At 45.7% G+C, this 22,988-nt stretch overlaps 1 protein-coding gene across 5 annotated transcripts in view; it reads right to left on the bottom strand.

Moving 5' to 3' along the window:
• The window catches only part of SEMA5A (semaphorin 5A), a 474,080-nt gene that overhangs the window by 46,234 nt on the left and 404,858 nt on the right, over positions 1-22,988 (bottom strand). For all 5 annotated transcript variants that reach the window (XM_042953245.1, XM_042953272.1, XM_042953279.1 and 2 more), the window contains one exon: positions 15,544-15,691. In XM_042953245.1, the coding sequence (XP_042809179.1) occupies positions 15,544-15,691 (148 nt within the window). The remainder of the gene's footprint in view (positions 1-15,543; positions 15,692-22,988) is intronic.

The raw sequence follows: 22,988 nt of genomic DNA, 5'->3' as shown, positions 1-22,988 counted from the left end.
CTGCACCGGGCACTGAGAAGGTGCTGAGGGTACAGCGGAGAGCCACAGAGACGGGCCATCTGCAAGCGGGAGCCTGGAATCTCGCAGCGCCCTCCACGAGGCAACCCCGTGTCAGCCGGTGGACAGACCCCAGTCAACAAGCATCAGTCTGCTCTTCTTTACCTGCAGGCTCACCAGTGATTTCATCCTGAGATCCTTACAGGACGTGACTTACAATTAAAAGCCATGCCCAGCCACCTGTTGGGATGAGCACTGGGTGCTCAACGTGACAATACATTTCATATATACATACATATATATATATATATATATATATATATATATATACACACACACACATATATATACATACAAATATACAAACCATGCCAAGCAAATATCTCTCCTCCCCTGAAATGCAAATAAAATGCCAGCAAAGTGCCAGGATTATAAAACTTTCTTTTGTAACACCAGGTCTTGCTATAAATATGTATGCGGAAATCTTGTCTTTTTTAACGTGAGTACTTATGCTGGAGATTAATTCAGATTCCTTGCAAACAAATGAGGCAAATGCAGTACATTTACAGTAAACTCGCAGCTGTACTTGGTGGGGCCTCCCTATGCAAATGTCAGCATAAAAGCAACAAACGGGGGTTCCGTATTTTGCTAAGGAACAAGCAGAAATGTCTGCTGGGAAAAAAGTTATAACTTCCATTAGTTACCTTTTTTTTTTTTTTTGCAAAGACTCAGGGAATAGGTACAAGTAAAACGGCAGAATTTTAAAAAATTAACAATTTGTATCAAGATGAAATAGGTTTCACTTGACCAGGCTCCTCTCATTATGCAGTGGCTTATGGGGCACATCTAAGAACAAGGTGATCTATGAGTGCCCAGGGTGGCAAGAGAGTGGGAGCCCAGAAGCCTGAGAAGATAATATAAAATATGTGCACCCAAGTAAAAGCTTGCCAAACTCCTTCACGAAGGCACACACATGGAAGCAACATCTCCGGAACATCCTCAGAAACTGTGGTTTACAAAATATGAGATCAAGCCCCATGGGCCAGAAATATTTCCACTGGCAGCTTACTGGATGGCAGGTGAAATGAGTCATCTGTTTCCATGAGATTCAAGTGGCAAAGGTGTTGGGTCCACAGGCAAATCTCTATCCTATAGTGTAAACCCTGAGGGCTCCTCAGTGGACATGGTGGGGGGCACTCTCCTAGTCCTCTGGACCAGAGGCAAGCCACCCTCCTATCACCCCCCAGAGCCCCATTCCCCCGAAAACACCAGATGCTCAGCCAATGCACAGCCAGATTCTCTTGTTGGAGGAAACCGCTGGGGTCCCTATTTGTACTCAAAGTCCCCTTGAACCCCGGTCTTCCTAAGTCTTAGTAACACTCAAATGACTTCTGCTAAAACAGTGATGTGGGGCTTTTCCCAGAGAAAGCCATCCCATATACAGAGGACTTACTGGTTCCTTCCATTCTCTGGACACCTGTAGCTTGGATTCATCTCTGGCACTTTCTACCTGAAGTCAATGCCATTTGGTTGCTAGCCTCTTTCTCCTCCCAGGCTGAGAGCTCTTGGGTTCCAGGACAGCAACGTACCCAGATTCACACTTCACCCAGCCCGCATCCCAAGTGCTGGCTCAAACCCACAGTCACGCGAGACTTGTTTGTTAAGGGGACAGAGCTGGACCAGACTTGGGTTGGTGTGTATGAAGTGCACCGAGGGAAATCAGACAACATCCGATTAGCGGGAAGGTTGATGGTCTGGAAAGGACCTAGGGTCACTACTACATTGAATTCCTATTTACAGAAGGGAGCTCAAATATTGGAATCTGTGCCACTTTAGGAAATTCAGATTTTCTTTTCTAATTAGTTGCTCTGCATTAGTTATATGTACTCACGTCTTGCCTGTGGGGATCTGATAAGGTCTTGGAAGGTCACTGCCAAGTATAATCTAATATCAAAACCAATTTTAATGAACTTCATACACTATTACTGCAGGCAAACTGGTTTTCAGTGCTCAACTTGACTCATTTAGAGCAGCCTTGTAAAGCTAATTAGAAAGAATTTGAAATAATTTAAGAATAAGAACAAGAAGTAAAATGTTCATCAGCAAACATCATGGGAGGAAAAATTCAATGTGAAGTAAAGGCAGTCCCACTGAGCTGTGAAGAATCTCTACGAAAGAGAAGACCAGCCACGAAATATGTTCTGCTGTGAACGACCGAGGGGAAACCACAGAGCAGACAAGGGCGATCAGATCCACAAGAATAATCACTTCATTTGAAAAGATGCTGACAATATTTCCCCAAGTTGCCACCACCTTAAAAAAAATTAATACACGAATTTAATAACTAGCTTTATCTACCCCCTGATCCTACACTCTGCTAGATACTGAGGATACAATCATGAATAAAGCACATATCGTGCCTGACTTTAAAGTCTTAAAATATCCTCCTTTTTGGTATTAGTTAGTTCAAAAACAAATTAGTTCATCTCACATTAGTGGGATGGGACTTTCCTCTTCGAAATAAGACTAAACCCAAGTTTATATAACATATTTTGGGGCAATGCTGACCTTAAATTTAAACTTTTAGGCTGAGGAACAAGCATCTACTCAGGTTGAACCAATGGCCGTGGGACAAGAATGTACTTCAGGATAAGGACCACACACAAACGTGCCCTCACATATTTGCATCCATAACATTATGTATGTATTGCAATTAGCCAGCTTCTATCTTTCAGATAGTAAAACCAACACGACTTTCTTTTTCACTGCAAGGAAACATAACTGGAAACGTGATGTAGCTGAAATGTCTGAAGTCACTGATGGAGTTGTGCTGTGGAAATACCAACCCACGAAAGTCAGTCCATCGCCAAGCTAAGCTCCCACTCCATGTCAGCCGGGCCAGATCCTGGCCACCCCTTGTGGGGCCCTTGAACCATCCTCTTGCCTCCTCTCGACCCTTTGGTTCTTCGTCATTGTTCCATTGGCATGTCTGACTTGGTCCTTATGTTCCAGCCATGGGATTTATAGTCTTCTTCCTGGGCTACGAAGTCAGCTCTTGGAGGTTAGGAATTTTATTGCACCTATCTGCGTATCTTCCCTAGTACCTAACGCGCTTCTTCACACCCGGTAGATAATCTTTTTTGCCAGTCAGATCTACAGATGAAAAGCTCCGAAAGTTCTACAAAGGATGGGATGGAGGACATGAATCGGTGACTGAAGTCGCTGGGAGTTTTCTTTTCTGCCACGTGTGAAACTATTTAGAAATTAACAATATCACAGCAGATTACACCAAGCATTAGAGAAATTAATTATCAAAGGAGACTCACGGAACAGGCGCAGATGGCAAGGCCTTATCACTAAAAGCCATTAGCAGTTGCGAGATAAGAGAGAGAAATCAATTAAAGAAGCCTCATAACGGAAACTGCCTGGCAAACATCAGAGGGTTCCTCTTGATGTCTGGATCCCATCTGCTTGCCCTGCTATTTTTGTCTCTTCCTCTTTTGAGAGGCTATGGTTTCACAGACGCAGAGCTTGGATAATTTTAAAAGGTAGATCCCCCAGCTTCCTTCTCTCCGCCATTGCCATTTCGTCCTCCCATACCATGACCCTGGAGTTCCTTCGAAGACTACTTCCGAATAGTCTCAAACGGGGCCAATTTCCCGGGACCAGGATAGAGTGGGAACAGATGTGGGAAATGTTTCACATCATGACAGAAGCACGACGCCAAATGGCAGTGTGTGGGATGTTACTTTCTCACGCAGCACGGCTTAGAAAATAATGCAAGAATGCGACACGGTACAAGCCAGTTCTACCAGAGCAAAACATTTAAGCTTTTTTTCCCCCCCTGACAACTTAAAAACTTTTTTTTAAATTTTATTTTAGAGCAAGAGAGTGCACGAGTGGGGGAGGGAGGCAGAGGGAGGGAGAGAGAATCCCATGCAAGCTCCAGGCTGAGCCTGGAGCCTCACCTGCGGCTCGATCCCACGACCCCGGCATCATAACCTGAGCCAGCATCGAGAGTCAGACGCTCAGCTGACTGAGTCACCCAGGCGTCCCTTTTCTGACAACTTCTGAAGGCTCCCACACATGTCCTGGTATTTCTATTTAAAATTGTTCAAGAAAAAATTTAAATGTTCACAGGAGCCCCTGACAGTCTTCCTTGTAGTCACATACAAGGGTTCTGACATGGGATCTAGTCCTTCAACATTTTAGGATGGCCAAAGGGACAACACTTGGGGAGGAAGGATCCCATGGCATCTGTGACAAAGTCAATGCTTTCAAACCATTTTTTCATGTTCCAATGCCTGTTGCTTCCTTCCCTCACTTACTTAATTACAAGTCGCTTTGAAAATTATTATGTATGTGAATTGTTTTAACAGCCAAAATTATACATTTAATAATTCCATTGAGGGCGCTCAGATACAAGTGATACAAAAGTGGGAAATGCAAATCTGAGGCAAAACACAAATTAAAACATATTGTTGGTATAATTAAACATGTCCGTTACTTCTCCAAAAGGAAGGGCTGCCTGCTGTGAGCCAGACCAAACGACAAGGCCGGTGTGATCAAAACTCAGTTTAAAATCCTCTGGCTGCATTTGTGGGCCCGTGACTACTCCTGCAACACACCCCCTCCCTGCTAGTGGAAACTGGAATCAAAGTACACTGTGAACAGCTACGTCCACACACGAGAATAAGGCAACGAGCAAACTGGTACGGAGACCATTTGGGGTTAAGCTTCACAAGTGAAGCCTTATTCCTAAGCCTTGACCAGGGACTGTGATTCCCTTATTCACCCTGCTATCCCCAGAAGCCATCACTGGGTAGAAGTTTAATATTCATTAAATCACGGTGGAATGAAAATGGGTAGGGGCGTCTGGGTGGCTCAGTCAGTTAAGCATCTGACTCTTGATTTCAGCTCAGGCCATGATCTCACGGTTTCTGAGTTGGGGCCCCGTGTCAGGCTCTGTGCTGACAGCGTGGAGTCTGCTTGGGATTCTCTCCCTCTCTCTCTCCCCCGCCCCCTCAAAATAAATAAATAAACTGGAAAAAAAAAAAAGAAAAGAAAATGGGTAAAAAACTCAAGCTGCTTACATTCTAATTACAACAGTGTGAGTTAGAGAAAACATCTATTACGACCGTGACGTACGTGGGTCTTGCCAACCTGAGTAAACCCAAAGAAGAACGCACGGCAAGAGACGCAATCAATTAAGTAAATGGCGAAAGCCTTTGAGCAGAGGAATTTCTCCCCAGGTTTTTGTTAGCTTGTTCATGAACTTGAGTGTAGAGCCTTTTAGAAAGGAGTCAGCTGAGGCAGTATGTCCACCTGTAAAGTGGAACCTGCAATGGGCCGGATCCCTGCTTCTCTCCAGCTCTTCCGTAAGTCAGCTGAGTAGACCCACAGGCTCAGATTGGGATGGTGGGGTGGATAGAATGTTCTACTCGTGCAGCCACAGAAACACAGCCCCGGAAACACAGCCCCGGCCTGTGCAGTAAGGTCTGCACTGAAATACAAACTTTCCAAAGTGGAGGCAGACGGAAGTATCCAAAGATGCAAATAAATGCAAGAGTCCATCCCCAATGCTACCAAATCTGTACCCTCCCCGCCCCCCGCCCACACTGGCCAGGAAGCCCTCAGCTCCCAATCAGAGGGACAGCATCAGAGCACATCATTTAGAGGCCAACTTGGCTGGACAATGCAGTTAGTTGCTTTTTAAAAACCACGAACAAGCAATGCTTGCTCATATTCCAAGAGAACATTCTCTTCAATTGCAGGACAAACGCTTAATGCAAGTAGACGCAGACAAGGCGAGCTACAGAAATTGACCGCACGGAAGGACACCACACTGACTCATCGACCCCGGAAGCTTTCTCTCTGGATAATCCATGATTAGCCCGAAAGCATCAGCAGGGCTATAGTCAAAGACTGGAGATGCATTTGGATAGGATGCATCAAACAGCTCGCTGACTGTTTTAGAGGAACTTCTATTAAGACTTTATGTTATACAGTCACATCTAAATTTTTTTTAATGCTTATTTATTTTTGAGAGTGAGAGACAGAGAGAGAGAGAGACAGGCAGAGCTCGAGTGGGGGAGGGCCAGAGACAGAGGGAGACACAGAATCCAAAGCAGGCTCCAGGCTCTGAGCTGTCAGCACAGACCCCGACACGGGGTTCCGACCCATGAACTGAGAGATCGTGACCTGAGCTGAAGTCAGACATTTAACCCACTGAGCGACCCAGGCGTCTCTACAGTCACATTTAATTACTCGTTTGGCAGCAGTTACAAATCTGGCATCATTTACAACGGAGACCTGGGTTTCCTATAGCTGAGGATTGCTACGCCTTTTAATGTCTGTTCTGGATGGAGTGAGTATTCACACAGACCTACAAAAGACCTTTGGACCCATGGCCATTTAATGGAAATTCTTAGGACTGGGACCAGGACGTTGTTTCCATATGTAAACTAAGTATCTTAATGTCAGGCATTGGAAAATCTTTATCACGGAATTCACTGGCAAACTCTAAAGAAAAAAAAATATGTATGTGCGTGTCTCCTTTATCTAAATCCCTTCTACAGCAGAAAATCTCTATTCCTAAAGCTTCTCCTTCCAATTAACTTTGCAATCACTGCATTTGAATTATTATAGGCGGAGACAAACCCGATTTTTTTGGAAAGTCAAAGAAATCTGTGCAACAGACTCTCCCAACACTATAAATAAAACATTTTTGTAAAATACTCCAGATCTCCATACCAATTGCCATTTCCAGAGGTTGTAGATGATAATTTATACGTCCTAGAAACAGACTTGATGGATTAATTCCTATAATCCATCATTTTTCTTTTCTCCCCATCTGCATCATGCACCATTCTTAAACTCGATCACTGAACTTCCAGCGCTAAATTTCAGAAAACTTACACTTCTGTGGCCACCCGCCAAACCACCTGATTTTGTGCACTGATACTAACTTCGTCAAAATGCTCAACTCTCTTGGAACAAAATATGGCATTTTTGCTCTGACAATCTTTCATATTTGCAAGCCTTTCACGGAGCTATCTCATAACAAAAGAAAGCAATTTTTGCATTCCCATGCTAATGAAGGTGTAATATCAAATTTCAGCTAGGGAGATCAATCATTTCTCTGGGGAAGGATGTTTGGAAATACAAGTGAATGCATTTTAGGAGCACAGCAAGATTTCATGCTGTGACCTTCTTCATGAAGAAGGTCAAGGTCCTTTGTTGAGCCTTTGTGGATCACATGAACATTTTAGATTTTTGAGAGAGAGAGAGAAAGAGAGAGAGAGAAAGAGAGAGAGCACGAGTGGGGGAGAGGCAGAGAGAGGGAGACACAGAATCCGAAGGAGGCTCCAGGCTCTGAGCTGTCAGCACAGAGCCCGACGCGGGGCTCGAACCCACGGACCGTGAGATCGTGACCTGAGCTGAAGTCGGACACTGAACTGACTGAGCCACCCAGGCACTCTGAGCATGCCTGTTAATATTGTGAAGTGGTCTTAAGAACAGGATAAGAAGGAGGAAGCCTCCCTCCCTCTCCATCCTTGAGGATCTGGGATTTGAGGGGCTTCCCAGGAGGAGGAGGAGGAGAGGCGGGAGCAGGCACACCAGTTAAGATGACTGTGACTCAAACCAGCTAAAGTCATAGGGCACTTGGATCTCACATATCAGACAGCCCCCAGCAAGGGGGTGGCGGTGGGGGTGGGGGCAAGGCAGACGGGCACATTGGTGCCCCCAGCTCTGCCTCTCTGCCACGCTACTGCAGTCCCTCTGCTCCGACCTGGTGACCCCCCCTCTGGCTGCCAGCAACTGGGGAGAAACCTTCCACCTCCTCCCACACGAGTCTCCAGAGGAGGAAAGGAGCCTCCCTTCCTGCGTCTTGTATTGACGGAATATAGAGACCTTTCCCAGGACCCCCTAACAGCTTTCCCCAAGGGAAGAACTGGTCCACATGATGGGAACCACTGAGCTAGATAAAAAACACCTGCTGGAAAACAAAGTGGAATCTGCCTCATCAGTAGCATCCACAGCCATCTGAGGTCTGGAAAGTTCCAGAGTCCACAGGACCCTGGAAGGCAGGGCTGAACCCCAATTAGTGGGCAGCCACATCCGAATTCCCATGCCCGCTAGCCTGGTATGCTCAGGATTTGGTTTCGCAAAGTCAGCCGTAGCGGGTACTTTTGGGGCCCACATTGTAGCCCCCACTCCGTGATCCCAGCTGCAGGCATGGTGGCGGCATCCACCGAGGGCGTGGCCTCACTTCCCGTGACTTTCTTTCCCCATTAAGGTCTTCTCGGAGGTCTCCGGGGACTACCGGGCTTGGGGGTGTGCAGCCCGGATCATCTCTCTGCCAAAGGGAGCTCAGGAGCCCTGCCGCTTCTGAGAGCCATTGTGCAGTCTTCTCAGCCATCCTGGAGGGACTCCGCCCGCTCTTCTCAGCAGCGACCTTGAAAACAAACCCTCGTACGGCTTTTCTCTTCTTCCCTCTAAGCCCCCCTCCTTCATCTCACCTGTTGCTGTAGATTCATCTCCAGAATAAACTATGTGATCGAGCTCTATTTTAAACAGAGCTCAGGCTTGCCCCCCTCAGCTCCCACCTCCATGGTGCGGAACACAAATCAAAGTGACGGGTGGCAGTCACCCCACGTATTTCAGAGGCTTTGAAGAACTTTGTCGTTTTCATGCACTCAGGTCAGGGCTCGGGGTGCCCTGCAGTCCCACATTTGGCACCCAGGCTTTGCACTGTCCTTCTACAGGGGCACTACTCACATTTTTAGATGATCTTTAACACCCCCTTAAAATTATGCAGTATACAACCTGCACAACTGTATACAGTGGTTTGGAGGATAGGTATTGGAGCGTGCACCTCCCCCAAGCATCTGGATATCTAGTCCTCCCCTAAGAATCTAGTCCCTCTGGACTATATGCACTCTCAAGAAGCCACCAAGGGTCATCTGTTGTTTTCAGTAAGTGATAGAGGAGGGCTTCTTTGAGCTTTAGCTTGAATGATTCACTTTATCAAATTCAGTCGGGCAAAACAGATTTCTATAAGCACATGGGTGTTTATGGTAACATCAGGAAAACTGCTTTTAAACTTTACCCTTCCAGATTATTTTTCAAATATCAGATAAGGCTACAGAATGCCGCTGGGACACATGCGGGTCATTGATACGAAAGCCTGGCCGGGAATCTGGCCGCCCCTCGTAGGAGCTGGGCCATCACGTCCCTTGGCGTCTGTCGTATCTCCATACCTATAAAATGGTTATTCTAACAATCATGCCACATCTCTGGTTCACTGGCAGGAGTAAATAATAAAACCCCTAAGAAGTTGTTCAAACAATGCCTGGCCTGTAGAAACGATCACGGTCATGACGAGGATGACGAGGATAGGAAATACCGTTTTTCTTTATGAAAGTTCTATATGCTTTCCGTTGAGCTGAAATCAACTATTTTACTTAATTTTATCGATTAAATTTTATATAAGAAAATTGTTTTTTTTTTTAGAATTATAAAATGGCATGTTCATAAACAATGGGCAAAACTAGGTGTATGTGCACGAGTTGTATATAGTTGTATATAAAACCGGTTGATATAACTAGCTAAAACTCTTGGTATCCCTTAGACGGGCCAACGGGCTTGGGGAAGGAAGCAAAGATTCCAGACTCCTCGATAAGCAGCCCACGCAGGGAGCCCAGGTGCGAGGTTGTAGGATACGGTCAGCGTCAGCAAATAAACGTGCGGGAATGGATCTCGGCCCAAAGTGAAGGAACCCCTTAACACACCTAACAGTGTAAACTGGCAACGTCCGAATACCTGCAGACTCGCCCACACGGGGCACACACAGCACACAGGGGCCAAAACCAAGGAAAAATGACAGAACAAGGGGAAAACCTCTCATGCACCTCCTCATAGAAACGTGCCTGTCTTCCATGGCAGAATCCGCATAACCACCGTTCAGAAATGGGGACACACTAAACACGAGCCCAAAGGACACTAACAAGCACCAACCAACAAGGAGAAACTTAAAACTACTCGCGCCCGTTCACAAGTTAGTTTCCTCTGCTTCACGTTTCTTGTCCGTTGTAGGCAGAGAGGACATGCGAGCTGTCCATTCGAACAGAAGCAGGTGCCCCTGCAAGGAGGTGCTGATTCTCGTGAAGATGTTCTAGTACTAAAAAATAAACAGGGCACTAGAGGGGATTTTATTCATTTAGGAGGAAAGGAGAGGAGTCTTTCCAATAAGTCTGTTTCAATCTACCTCGTTTTCCGGGTGGGGGGGTGAGATAAGCTTCTGCCAATTAATCTCACAGTTCTTGACCCAGGGTTTTCTGAGGAGGCCACAGCAACCGGACCTTTCCAGCACCTTAGTGCTGAGACGACCTGGACTGGGGTCTTTGCTTGGCCAAAGGCAGGGCTTCTGGTACGTAAATCGCTTTATCGGGGCCCGATGTTCTCATTTGGAAATAACCAAAGTGTGAGATGACAGTTTTCAAAACAGTTTCTTAACTCCTGTGCGCCACACAAAACTGAGGTATTACTGCCGTTATTTTCCTAGATCGCAACCTATTTAAACTTCCAATTGCCAGGTTTCACCTGCTCCTTAATTTATCTATAGTGCCATTATTTGACACAAACAATTTCCAGTATGTTCTATCAACTTTGATTAACCTTCACAGAATCCCTTTGACAGGGTGTATTGATCTTCATGCCTTTCTTCTTGACCTTCAGGGTCCTCCTTCGGCCGGCTCTTTTGTATCTAGGAAATACATGCTCTCCTCTGCTCCCTGCGGAGAGTATAAATCACAGCTTTTGGTCCATTGTTTTACACTTTCTATGATATTTCGGTAATAAATACAGCGCTGGCAGGCGCTAAGTCTGTTCCCGTCTTTGAATTATCTTTGTTGCTCCTGACCCTGTCTTCAGCTCTAATCTTTCACACCTCTGCTAAAACCTTTGAGGAAATTTTGAGTTACATTAACTTGAGAAGCAATTCTATTCATAGGACATAACGTCGCATGTCTTTCTTCCTTCCGTGTGTCGTAATCTTCGGCCCCAGCATAGAATTAAGACGTGCGTTAGATGTTTAGCTTCAGGTAACGTCCATGGTCATCGGAATCTCCTATGGATGCTCTCACGGTTGGGTGAGAGAACCTGATCACGGCTGATCAACAGAGACGGATACAACAGACACGTAAGGACAAAAGGTCCTCTTTCTTTGAAGATAGGCTTTGTACTAAATAAAAGTAAAGAAAAACAAGGTCCTATCATTTATCGTCTAACATCCGGCAAAGAAATCAGGCACACGGAGTCCTGTCGTTCTGTGTGTGTCAGCGGGCCCGTTCTCAAATGCTGCTACAGGAACCCACCAGCCACGCGCTACTGGCCAAGTTCACTCATCTTTCTCAAGTTGAGTCACCCACCTCCAAGTGAGGTACTAACGAAAACTGCCCTGCAGGAATACAGGGAGAATACACACAATACATTTTCATCGCTCTTAGTGTCGTTTATGGCACGCAGTAGGCGTTCAACAAGAGTTCCTTATTTTATTATGTAACACAGGACGTCAGCTGATCACAACATACCTAAATAACAACTCCGCTATGCTCGCTCATACTGTCATTTCAGTACTTTATTTGACATGACGAAGTTAGCATTCGTTTTTAAATATTTACGTATTTATTTTAGAGAGAGCTGAAGCGGGGAGGGGCAGAGAGAGAGGGAGACACAGAATCCGAAGCAGGCTCCAGGCTCGGAGCTGTCGGCACAGAGACCGACGCGGGGCTCGAACCCATGAACCGTGAGATCATGACCCGAGCTGAAGTCGGACGCTTCACCGACTGAGCCACGCAGGCGCCCCTGAAATTAGGATTTATGAGGACTCGATCTAACAATTATTACAGTTCCTAGTTATTATCCAAAAAAAGGCAAAAAATGAAATGAAAATAGGCCAAAGATAATTAGCCCCAAAATGGGTACTCTAAAATGGTCTGGCTAACTATTTTCAATTAAATAATTACAACTCTGAATTGTCAGGGCACTGATGTGATGTAGGCTTAAATCCTGGTGGTATAACTGCCCAGACACTGTCACCCCTCAGCCTACTTCTCACAGGTGGGATGGGAGAAGCCACCATAAAGGTGACAATTTCTCCTGGGGTCCCCGCCTCTCTGTAGACAGGCTCAGTACCCTCGGGCAGGTCCCCTACCTATGTAGTCTCATGTCCCTCGCCCATAAACATGACTGTAGTAAAGTCACATCGGCAGGGCTATCGTAAAAGAACCAGAGACAAACAGAAAGCATCTGGCTGTCAGCGGGTATGCAATAAATATCACTGTTTCTCCTTTCTCTGCACCACCATCCAGGGTTCCTGCGAGCATTTTACAAGATTTCAGTCTACCATAACATGCCTAAATAATAACTCCAGTATGTTTAATTATAGCTTCCTGTCAATAATTCACTTGAAGTTAACTGGTAAGTTAAAATTTGTAAGACTTGATATAATAATTACCATTATGGTTCCGAGATAGTATCTAAACAGGTTAGAAATAAAAGATAGCCATACCAGATATAATTAGTATAAGATAATAACATTATAGGGGTTAAGTGTCTGACTCTTTAAAACATTTTTTTAATGTTTTTATTTATTTTTGATAGAGAGAGAGAAAGAGCAGGAGCATGGGAGGGGCAGAGAGAGAGGGAGACACAGAATCAATCTGAAGCAGGCTCCAGGCTCTGAGCTGTCAGCACAGAGCCCAATGCGGGGCTCGAACTCATGAAGTGTGAGATCATGACCTGAGCTGAAGTCGGAAGCTTAACCAACTAAGCCACCCAGGTGCCCCCCCTTTTTTAAATTCTTTTTTTAAAGCGTCTGACTCTTGATTTGGGCTCAAGTCATGATCTCACAGCTCGTGGGTTTGAGCCCTACCCCTGCTTGGGATACTCTCTCTCTCTCCCCCTATCCCTGCCCCTGCCCTGTGTGCTCGCTCTCTCTCTCTCTCTCTCTCTCTCAAAATACATAAATAAACTATAAAAAAGAAAACGATACCTGTGCTTAACTGCTTTTACTCTATGAAAGACCTCCATAAAAAATGAACATACTCTGTGGCTCAAGATTTATAAACTATACCAAGAATAAGATCAACATGTTACTTTCAGTGACAATCACTTTTAAATAAATTTCTTAGAGATCTCGCTGATGGGATGCATTTTCTAAGCAATCCAACAAAACCCAGCCCCTCCTCCATGCCGCCTGCTTCTCAGGTGGCCACGGACTGCCATTACTGCCTTCGAAGAGTCAAGAACAAGAATAAGTGGGAAAAGCCACATGAAAAGAAAAATAAATGGTGTGCTTCTATCATAAAGGGGCAGACTGAACCACTGTGCCACAATGACCCTCTCCTGGAAGGACATGCCAAGAAGAAAAAACAAACAGCAAAAAAACAACCCAAAACTCAAAATACATAAGAACTGACGTTAGGCTCACTGGAAACACGTATGGCATTTTTCTGGATTTGAAAATTGATGTTATATTTGCTTCATAAACCTTAATTCTGTAAATTTGGATGCATAGCAATAAACACATGAACACTCGAAGAAGACTTTCAGTTTTTACATTTATAATCAGACGTATCACAGACACACACACACACACACACACACACTCCAGTGACTCCATAAGAAGTTTGCTACACTTTCCTTAATATAATTATTCCTTTCCTTAAACTCTTTATAATTTTTTCTTTAGTGTTTATTTATTTTTTGAGAGAGAGAGACAGAGCCTGAGAGGGGGAGGGGCAGAGAGAGACGGAGACACAGAATCCCAAGCAGGCTCCAGGCTCTGGGCTGTCAGCACAGAGCCCGATGCGGGGCTCGAACCCACGAACCCTGAGATCATGGCCTGAGCCGAAGTCGGATGCTCCACAGACTGAGCCACCCAGGCACCCTGCTTAAGCTCTTTATAAATGTGATTACTGAAGTCAATTTGCAATATGATAATGAATTGAAATGTTTACTGAGCTCATTATATTGAAAAGTTGTGGGATGTAAAGAGCAAGATGGACTCCAGGCCATCCCTCCCTGTGGTTTCCCAGCTGATAAGATAAACCCTGATTTGTGAGCAGAGATCCCAGCCTCAGAAACTGAGGCAGCAGAAACAGGAAATGATGTATTTCAGCAAAGAATAAAGCTACCTCATTTAAATTGTTTTCCTAAAATGAGGGAGTGTCCACAGATTTTCCTTTGACATTTTAACACATAATTTTTTAAGTTCCAGCGTTTGCAATATCAATAAATGCATCCTTTTCAACTGGCACTGAGATTCTTCCTGGCCAATATTTAGTTCAGGCCAACCTGGAAAGAAGTGCTTCTCTAATCAGTAACCGCTCCTATCAAAGTTACTGCAATATTTGCCAGTGTGAAGGGGAAGGCGTCTAACCGCAAATCCCAGTAATGGAAATCTCCCTGGGTTGGGCATATCTGAGAAGATGCTCATACCCTCTTCCTCTCCCTGAATTTTCCAAGGCTATCTGCAGGGTGTGGATTTTGCACGGCACAAAACAAGTTGTACCGCAGCACAATATAACATCCCTCAGCCTCATGAACCAAGGTTAGGAAAGCAATGCAAAGAACGACTGGAAAGATCAGCCAAACCGGACCTTCTGGGGCCGAACTTCTCCCCCAGAACATCCCCACCCACCACGTGCCCTCCGTGGTGCCAGCACCGGGGGAGGGCGAACGAGGTGGAAAACCAGCAGCCCTGAGCACTCAGTCATTCTTACACATGGCGCAAGAGAAAGCAATGATGGGTCTTTGGAAAGGTGCCCGCGCGAGTGGAATTTTATTAGAGAATGTAGAGTGCTAAAGGAAATATGACCTGCTAAGGCCGAAGAAAATCAAAACCATAGGTCGTCTTGTATTCCCTCTGAATCGGCACCATTGTGCTCTGACAACAGCTGCACAAAGTTTCCCAGCCCTCAGAGTGCCTCAGGTTGATCCTGCATCCTACACGTCGGTGTGGAGACCTTATGCCACTTTCCCCAACGAAATATCGTGGGCAGAGTCAAGCAGACGGAAGCTTTTGTCACAACTCAGAAATCAGAACTGAAAACACCCTAGGGCAGTTCATCCCATAAGTGAAGCTTTAATTCAAGAAGCCTCCCAGCTGCTACGACTTTCCAGTATTTCCGCCAAACATCAAACAGAGAAACTTAACACCATTCACGGCACCTAGTACATGCAGAGTATCTAGTGCCTGAGCACGTTGTGTTCGCAGAGCGTTTCCTGTTTGCAGATCTTCTAGTGTCTGTTGAAAATCGACTGTTTGCAGACTATCTGGTACGTGAGAGCATGTTATACCTGTGGAACATGTAATGTGTGCAAGCCATCCAGTGCCTAGACATGAGGTTTACAGAGCATGTGGTTTGCAGAACACCTAATGTTTGCAGCGCTTCGAGTGTGTGCAGAGCACCTAGCGGGTGCTGGCTCTGGACTCCCAGCGCTACGTCAGGGGCTGGGAACGAGGGCGACCATACTCACCACATTGCAGCCCGCGCAGTCAGGTCCGTTCTCGCAGGTCCTGCGGCGAGCCTGAATGCCGCCCCCGCACTGGGCTGTGCACCGTTCCCAAGGACCCCAGCCTGTCCAGAACATGTGTGGGGGGCACAGCAAATGCTCATTGCAGTATCTGTGGGGGGGAAACCAAGAGGAGAAGGAAACCGTTCAGCGCAACCTGAAGCCACGGGTCTCTCCGCTGTCCGTCCCTGCACCGGGGGGTCGGACACATGGGCATGCTCCGCGTGGGGGGGTTTCTGTGTGCGGAGTGGTCGCACGATAAAGGGGGCAGATGTGGGCTGGCCATGCTGTGTGCACACAGACGATGGGATGCACGGGAGACAATGAAGAAGATGCTAAACTCACAATGCAGGATGGATCTTCCTGTGCAGCCAATTAAAGGAAAAACAAACAAAACAAAACCCTTCAAATAGACACCCAAAAAATGAGAACACATAGAAAATATCTAGGTAGGGCATTTATCTTCTACGCACAAATACGGAAAGATAAAGGAGGCTACGGATACAAAGTCAGCAACACTGTGTTTGGAATTCAGTTCTCATTCTGGAATCGAATAAGGTTCCTAATCCTATTAATATAAGTAAAAGAAAAGTTAAAGCCTGATTTTAGTATGAAGCTTCATGCCCTCCATGCCTTAGGTCATTCTACTTTTAAATTTATTTGTAGACTCTCAAAATGATGCCAGACGACCTTACTTTAAAAAAAACCACCAGTTATCCCAGGATACTTGAATTATTATTTACAAATCCTGTTTATATATTCCCTACTTCACATACACATTCATATTGTCAGTTATCAGCCAATTGTACAAGGCCTTCTTTAGCCTTAGATGAGTCAGATTTCTCCTAAATCCTCAATTCTGCAAGTGAAATGAAGCAAAGCGAGGGAAAGAAATGAACAAATGAAAAACAAGAAGGTAACGGCCTGGCATTCTACAGGTTACGGCCTCCAGGGTGGAAGGGATTGCTTTAAACATGGTCAAACTTGGTCAAACACACACATATCTGGCAATTTAAAAGACTATTTCAATTCAGTACTCCGTCTACGGAGCAGAAATTTAGCTTCTAGAGGACAGTAGCGTGCACGTCCTCTTCTGACCTCCCTCTCCCCACCCCATCTGGATTCAGACGCAAGGCAGACACTCCCACCTGCGAGGCTAAGTCAGTCACCTGTGATGCCATCGTTATGAATAAATGCTTAATCCTGCAGGACACCACGCAGAGGGCATTACAAAGAGCGTTTCCACATGACAGGTGTTTACAACCTAAGATGAATACAGGGAAATGGACACAAGGCCACAACAGAAAATACGGTCTTTGTGAGTAGGAAATAAGGACAAGTTGTAGCTGGTTTCCAGAAACCAGGAAGAGTCATTTGGGGAGTGTAGTTTCCTGACAGCAGATGCTGACGATATTCAACTGGTTTCCCACCAAACCAGGAGAACTCTATGGAGAATGTAAAGGCTTCAGAAGCAGGTACAGACGAAAGGTAAAAGCCAGGCCAAGCAGACGGGAGTCCACAGGATGAGGCAAAGTGAGCAATGGCTGACATCCTGGGAAAGAACGGAATATAGAAATGGGAAGAGTTAAGTAAGAAAGGTCACTGGGGAGAAGACAACAGAAGAAGGTGACAGGACGTAGCAGCACCTACCTTCATGGGTGGGGAGGAAGAACTTGAAAATTTACTTACAAGGAATCAAAAAAGTTCCACAGAGCTTGAGAGACAAAACAGCACCGTCAGAGTTAGAGGGTGAAGACTGGTCTCCAGGGGTCGGTGTCTCATCCCATTGGTGGCCTGGAGCTCCCTGAGATTTAAGGAGCTTTCCATGCGTGAGTGTGGGGTCTCATCTCCAAGGAGCCCACCAGCAGGAAGAGCAGTGGGAGCAAATGCCACCCAGGAGAGTCTGGATTGCAATAGCGCAAGGGAGACATGTTCCAAGCCGGACAAACAAGATGGTGGTGGAAACAGAAAGGGACGGGGCACACTCGGGCTTGGTATAGTGGGGTGAAGGTGTGGCAGCTGTGTGAGCACAGAGAGAAACAGACAAACAGCACGGTCACGTGTCAGCCTCTCATTTGTGGGAACATGGAGGCATGCTTACTTCCGGCCAGAGAGAGCTGGTAAGTCGTGGCAGGAGAAGCCTCTGGAGGCAAGAACCAATGAGGTACATGCTTTAGCTTCTCTAAAGAGAAACTCTTCACATAGAAGAGTAGTCAGTGGAACTAAACAGCCCTCACTCTTTCTCCTCTTCTCAATTTTCGTTAGGTTTCCCTCTTCCAAAGTCATGGACACTCTTATGTGCAGGGGAGAAAGGAAAGCAATCTTCTAAGTAAGAGAGTGGGACCTCTAGGTAGGAGCACCGAAACAAAATTGAGGGCGCAACAGATTAAAAGATACAACAGATGAGAAGAATCTGGCCTCAGGAGGCATGTGCAAACAAACACACAGCCTTGCAGTAAGTAAAGCATCACGGCTACTCAGTGATCATTACCATAAGTGTTGGTACCTGGAATGTTCCAAGAGTGGGGAGCCATTCCAGAGCACGTCTGGAAGAAAAGAAAACTCACCACCTCAGAACCCTCAGCCCTGGATTCAAAACAGCCACGTGTACCTTCTCTCACTGTGCACAGATTGAGACGTAGAATTCCACCTCCCGTTTCCAAGCCAATTCATCAGCCTTTAAAAGGTATGGACTACCTGGGCTCCTTACCTTCTTTTTCGCTTTCAAACACAAAACGAGCAATAAACAGATAGGGAGAGCAAAGGAAAATCTTGCTAAATATGCTTATGAAACACTTGACTTTTCATAAGAAGAACAGCAAGGGAGTTACCATCTCCCCATGGCGAAATCCATCAGCGTGCACAAATACTTTCTCATATTTGCCTAGAGCGGGCCACCACTGAAAACACTCAGCATGTTAGCAGAGCTGAAGATGTACCGCAGGAGAGCCTGAAAACTCCACGTAGCATAGAACTTCTGACCCGTGTCAACACGTGATGTATTTGGCTGCATTTTAAAGTGGTCTACCAGGAGCCTTCCTTTTTTCTCTCTCTTGTTATGGCAGTCCCGAGAAAATAGCTATACCGGGATAGGTGACCGTGTCACCCACTGCAAGGGAGGTCAGAAGGGAAATAGAGATTGCTAAGCTAGCCAGCTCTGTCCCTTTTTGTCTGGGTTTTCACTCACAGATCCACCCGAAGGGAGTCTGCTCAGAGGCAAAGCCCTTAGAAGCCCCAAGCACTGGATTCTCTGCAACATCAAAGAAGTAGGGTCCCTCTGACCCCAACTAAGATGTGCTCCGGACAGAAGTGACTCTTGTTAAACCACCCACTGGGTTTCCAGTGTCTTTCCTGCTCACAAACAGCAACGGGGATCAGAAGTTAGTTGCTTGGATGACTCTGCTTGTTCAAAAAATTTTATTAATTTATGGATAAAATATCTCACAACGGACCAGCCAGTGGTTCCTAATTTCTCTAGTCCCCTACACACAGTTAGCTTTTGCCAAATAATAGCTGAACATTTTTGAGGTTTTACTGGCTCCCTGGATCTCTAGTATCATAAAGCATTGAAAGTCACAGATGCATTTCATGATGCATTAAAAATTAAGACTTTAATTTTTCCCATGACTGCTCATTCTCATTTTGCATTTAAAACTAAATTAATAACCCGGCAATATTTCTCTATAAATGATCAATTTTTCCACAGACCTAAGTCTCTGTGAAAAGAACTGCCTTTCATAGCCCCACATAGACTAGATTCTCAACACTGTATTGGTTCTTGTCATATCTTTTCATGGTACAAGTACATTCTGTTCTGGTTTGGTCTGTGGTAGTTTCTCCCTGCAACCTCTCACAGCCTGAACCAGTCAGAACCCTGTCCCAACCATGTTCTCCCTGCTTTGCTCTAAGTGACCGTCCCTTTGCTGGGCCATACTGGAACAATCAAATCTCTTGGCACAAGAAAAACTGCACATACACTGGGCCCCCGCCCCCATACTATTAACTTTTACTCCAGGAGAGAGCCAAGAGAACCCATTAGGGGAGGGGAATGACTTTTACAGAAGCAGTACTTTGGCTCATCACAGGACTAAGCAAACACACCCACAGAGATGAAGACAAATGTGATAAATAAAAATCTTATGGTAAAAAAATAATAATAAAAGCCATATAATAAGCTCCCATTGGTTCCTGGGATTCTTAATTTTGATAATGCGGTGGGCAGAGTCTACTGTGGTCCCCATGGTCTCACCTCCTGGAAATCACAGCTTGTGTGATCCACTCCCACTCAGTGTGTGTGCGCGCGCGCGCGTGTGTGTGTGTGTGTGTGTGTGTGCATGCCTGTGCGTGTACGTCAGGGATGGGGGGATCTGTGACTTGCTCCTAACCAACAGAATATGGCAAAAATGACAGGATATGACTTCCATGATTGAGCAACATAAGCCTGCAATGTCCCTGTTTTCAAGAAAACTCCCCCATCCTGCTTTGAGGAATTAAGCGGTTGGGCCTGAATGGCTTAGATGGTGAGGGATTCAGGGAGCTTCTGGCTCATGGCCTCGGCTGACAGCATCCAAGGAACTGAATGCTGCCAACAACCATAGGATTTGGGAAGCACATCTTCTCCAGTCAAGCCTCAGATGAGACCACAGCCACGGTCCACAGCACATTGCAGCCTTGCGAGATCCTGAAGCGAAGGACCCATGTCAACGTTGTCCAGGCTACAAACCCAGAAACTGTGAGACAATAAACACAGAGTGCTTCGGGCACTGAGTGAGTGCTAACACTGCTACGTAATGACCCCTAAGCAGACGTTCATACCCAGACATGCAATGCTACTGTTGAAAACACCTGAAAAATATGAACATGGCTTTGGGACCAGGGAATGGGTAGAAGCAAGGAGAATTTTGAAGAGCATGGTAGAGAGACTTGGAGGATGCTACCAGTGAGGCTTTAGAAGGAAAACAGGACAGGGGCGCCTCGGTGGCTCAGTCAGTTAAGTGTCCGACTTTGGCTCAGGTCATGATCTCGCGGTCTGTGAGTTCGAGCCCTGTGTCGGGCTCTGTGCTGACAGCTCAGAGCCTGGAGCCTGTTTCAGATTCTGTGTCTCCCTCTCTCTCTGACCCTCCCCTGTTCATGCTCTGTCTCTCTCTGTCTCAAAAATAAATAAATGTTTAAAAAAATTTAAAAAAAAAAGAAGGAAAACAGGACAAAGCACTAAAACGCAGCAACAAAACCAACCCAATTAGCAAATGGACAAAAAACTTGAAGAGACATTTCCAAAAGAGTAGACAAATGGCCGATAAGCACAGGAGAAGATGGTCCACGTCATAGTCCTTAGGGAAATGCAAATCAAAAGCACAAGGAGGTAATAATTACTTCATACCTACCAGGATGGCCATCAGGAAAGAAAAAGAAAGAAAAAAGAAAGTAACAAGTGCTGACGATGATGTGGAGAACCTGGAACCCTCACACTCTGCTGGTGGGGATGTACGTGGTGAAGCCACTATGGAAAACAGCTCCTTAAAAAACTAGGCAGAAGTACCATATGACCCCAAAACTTCACTTCCAGGTTATACACAAAAGAACTGAAACAGAGATGTGAACAGATACCCACACGCCAGCGTTCACTGCAGCATTATTCACAGTAGCCAAAAGGTGGAAATAACCCACCTGGCAATTGATGGGTAAAGAGATAAACACATTAGGATACAGCCATACGGTCGGGCGTTACTCAGCTTGCCGAGGGGAACGAAGGTCTGACACACGGTCCAGCATGCCTGAACCTTGAAAACGTGATGCTAAGTGAAATCAGCCAGACACAAGGGTGCAAATAGGAGATGATTCTCCTTACGTGAGATATCTCAAAGAGGCAAATTCATAGCGAAAGAACATAGATTAGAGGTTACCGGGGGCTGAGAGGAGGGGAAAAGGGGGAGTCACTGCTTAAAGGTTCCAGTATTAGGATGACGAAAAAGTTTTGGAAATAGTGTTTTAGTTACACATTACAGTAAATGCAATTAATGCCACTGAATCGAACACTTTAAAAAGGGCTAAATGGCAAATTTCATGTTAACTATATTTCACCACAACCAAAGTTGGAAAGAAAATAGGAGCCCGTGGTTGCAAACTGGGGGGAGGGAGGACCTTGTGAGGCAAGGCAGAAAGCTACCCAGGCTGTCGCTGCGGTTTCTATGGAAAGCGGGACACGTCAGCGTGAAGCGAGTTACACAGCCAAAGAAATTTCCAGGCAAAGTGTTGGAGGTGCTGCCTGGTTTCTTCTTGTCGCTTATGGCAAAACGTATGAGGAATGAAAAAAAAAAAAAAAATGAGGGAAGGAATAACAAACAAGAAGGGCCAGGGCAGAATGACTTTGGAAATTCTGAGTCTCTCCCGATGACAACCAATGCTAAAATTAAGAAATAGCTTCTGAGCACTGTCAGGAATGGTTGGCAGAGAGGGAAAATCCGCACGTGTGACGGTACAACCTTCTGCTAAAACCTCAGAAAGGCCAAAGGATCAGAGTGGTTTCAGTTACACGGGGGATGCTCTGAGGCGGTCAGGAGCAAGGGTGTGCCTCACAGATGGTCTCGATCATCAGCAGGCCCCAGGGTGTGGTCCCTCAGCCATTAGGAGGATCCCCAGCTGGAGAAGGGCTATCTCAAAACGATCTGTGGGTGTAGATTTGTTTACGAGAGTAAACCTCAAAGAAATCCACAGAAGACCCATAAGGGATATTTCCGCAGAAATACCAGCTTGCGCTGAAACGTACAGAGGAAAGTCCAAATGAAATGAATACTGGAATCCAGAATTCTACTGGCAGGAAACAGGTTGATAAAACTCCCCAGCCGCAAGCACATGCTAACCTTCATGAAAACGAAAAGATGATTCAGGAAGCAGCAACGAGAGCCCAGAAGGCAAAGCCAAGAACCGTGCAGAATTATGCACGGGCCTTGAAACTTAATCGAGCAACTCCCAACACATGTTTGGCTACATTTCAGAATTTCTATGGAGCAGTGATGCTCCTGCACTCTCATTCTCCTTCCCTTTTGAACAGAAATGTCTATAGCTGCTACCTTTCCCCTGTCCCCCCATCACACATTGGGTGGGCTGGTGGCGCAGCTATCTCGTCTCTGAGTTTAGAGGAACAACGGCCAGGGCGCCTCATTCATATTTGAGGCTGACTTAAACGATAAGGTTCTGGAATATTCAGAGATGATTTAATGGTATAAAACTTTTAGGGACCTTGGGAATTGGTGCAATACATTTTGCATATGGAAGGGCCACGGATGACTGAGGGACATATAACTGACTGTGGCAGATACTCCTAGGTGACCCCAATGATCCTTGCCTCCTGGTATTCATGCCCCGTGTAATGTCCCCTCTTGAGTATAGACAAGGTCTGTGACTGACTT

Source organism: Panthera leo, chromosome A1 (genome assembly GCF_018350215.1).
Source record: "Panthera leo isolate Ple1 chromosome A1, P.leo_Ple1_pat1.1, whole genome shotgun sequence".
Taxonomy (NCBI): domain Eukaryota; kingdom Metazoa; phylum Chordata; class Mammalia; order Carnivora; family Felidae; genus Panthera; species Panthera leo.
The sequence above is the reverse complement of the archived record's forward strand: the minus strand, read 5'-3'. Positions and strand labels throughout refer to the sequence as shown.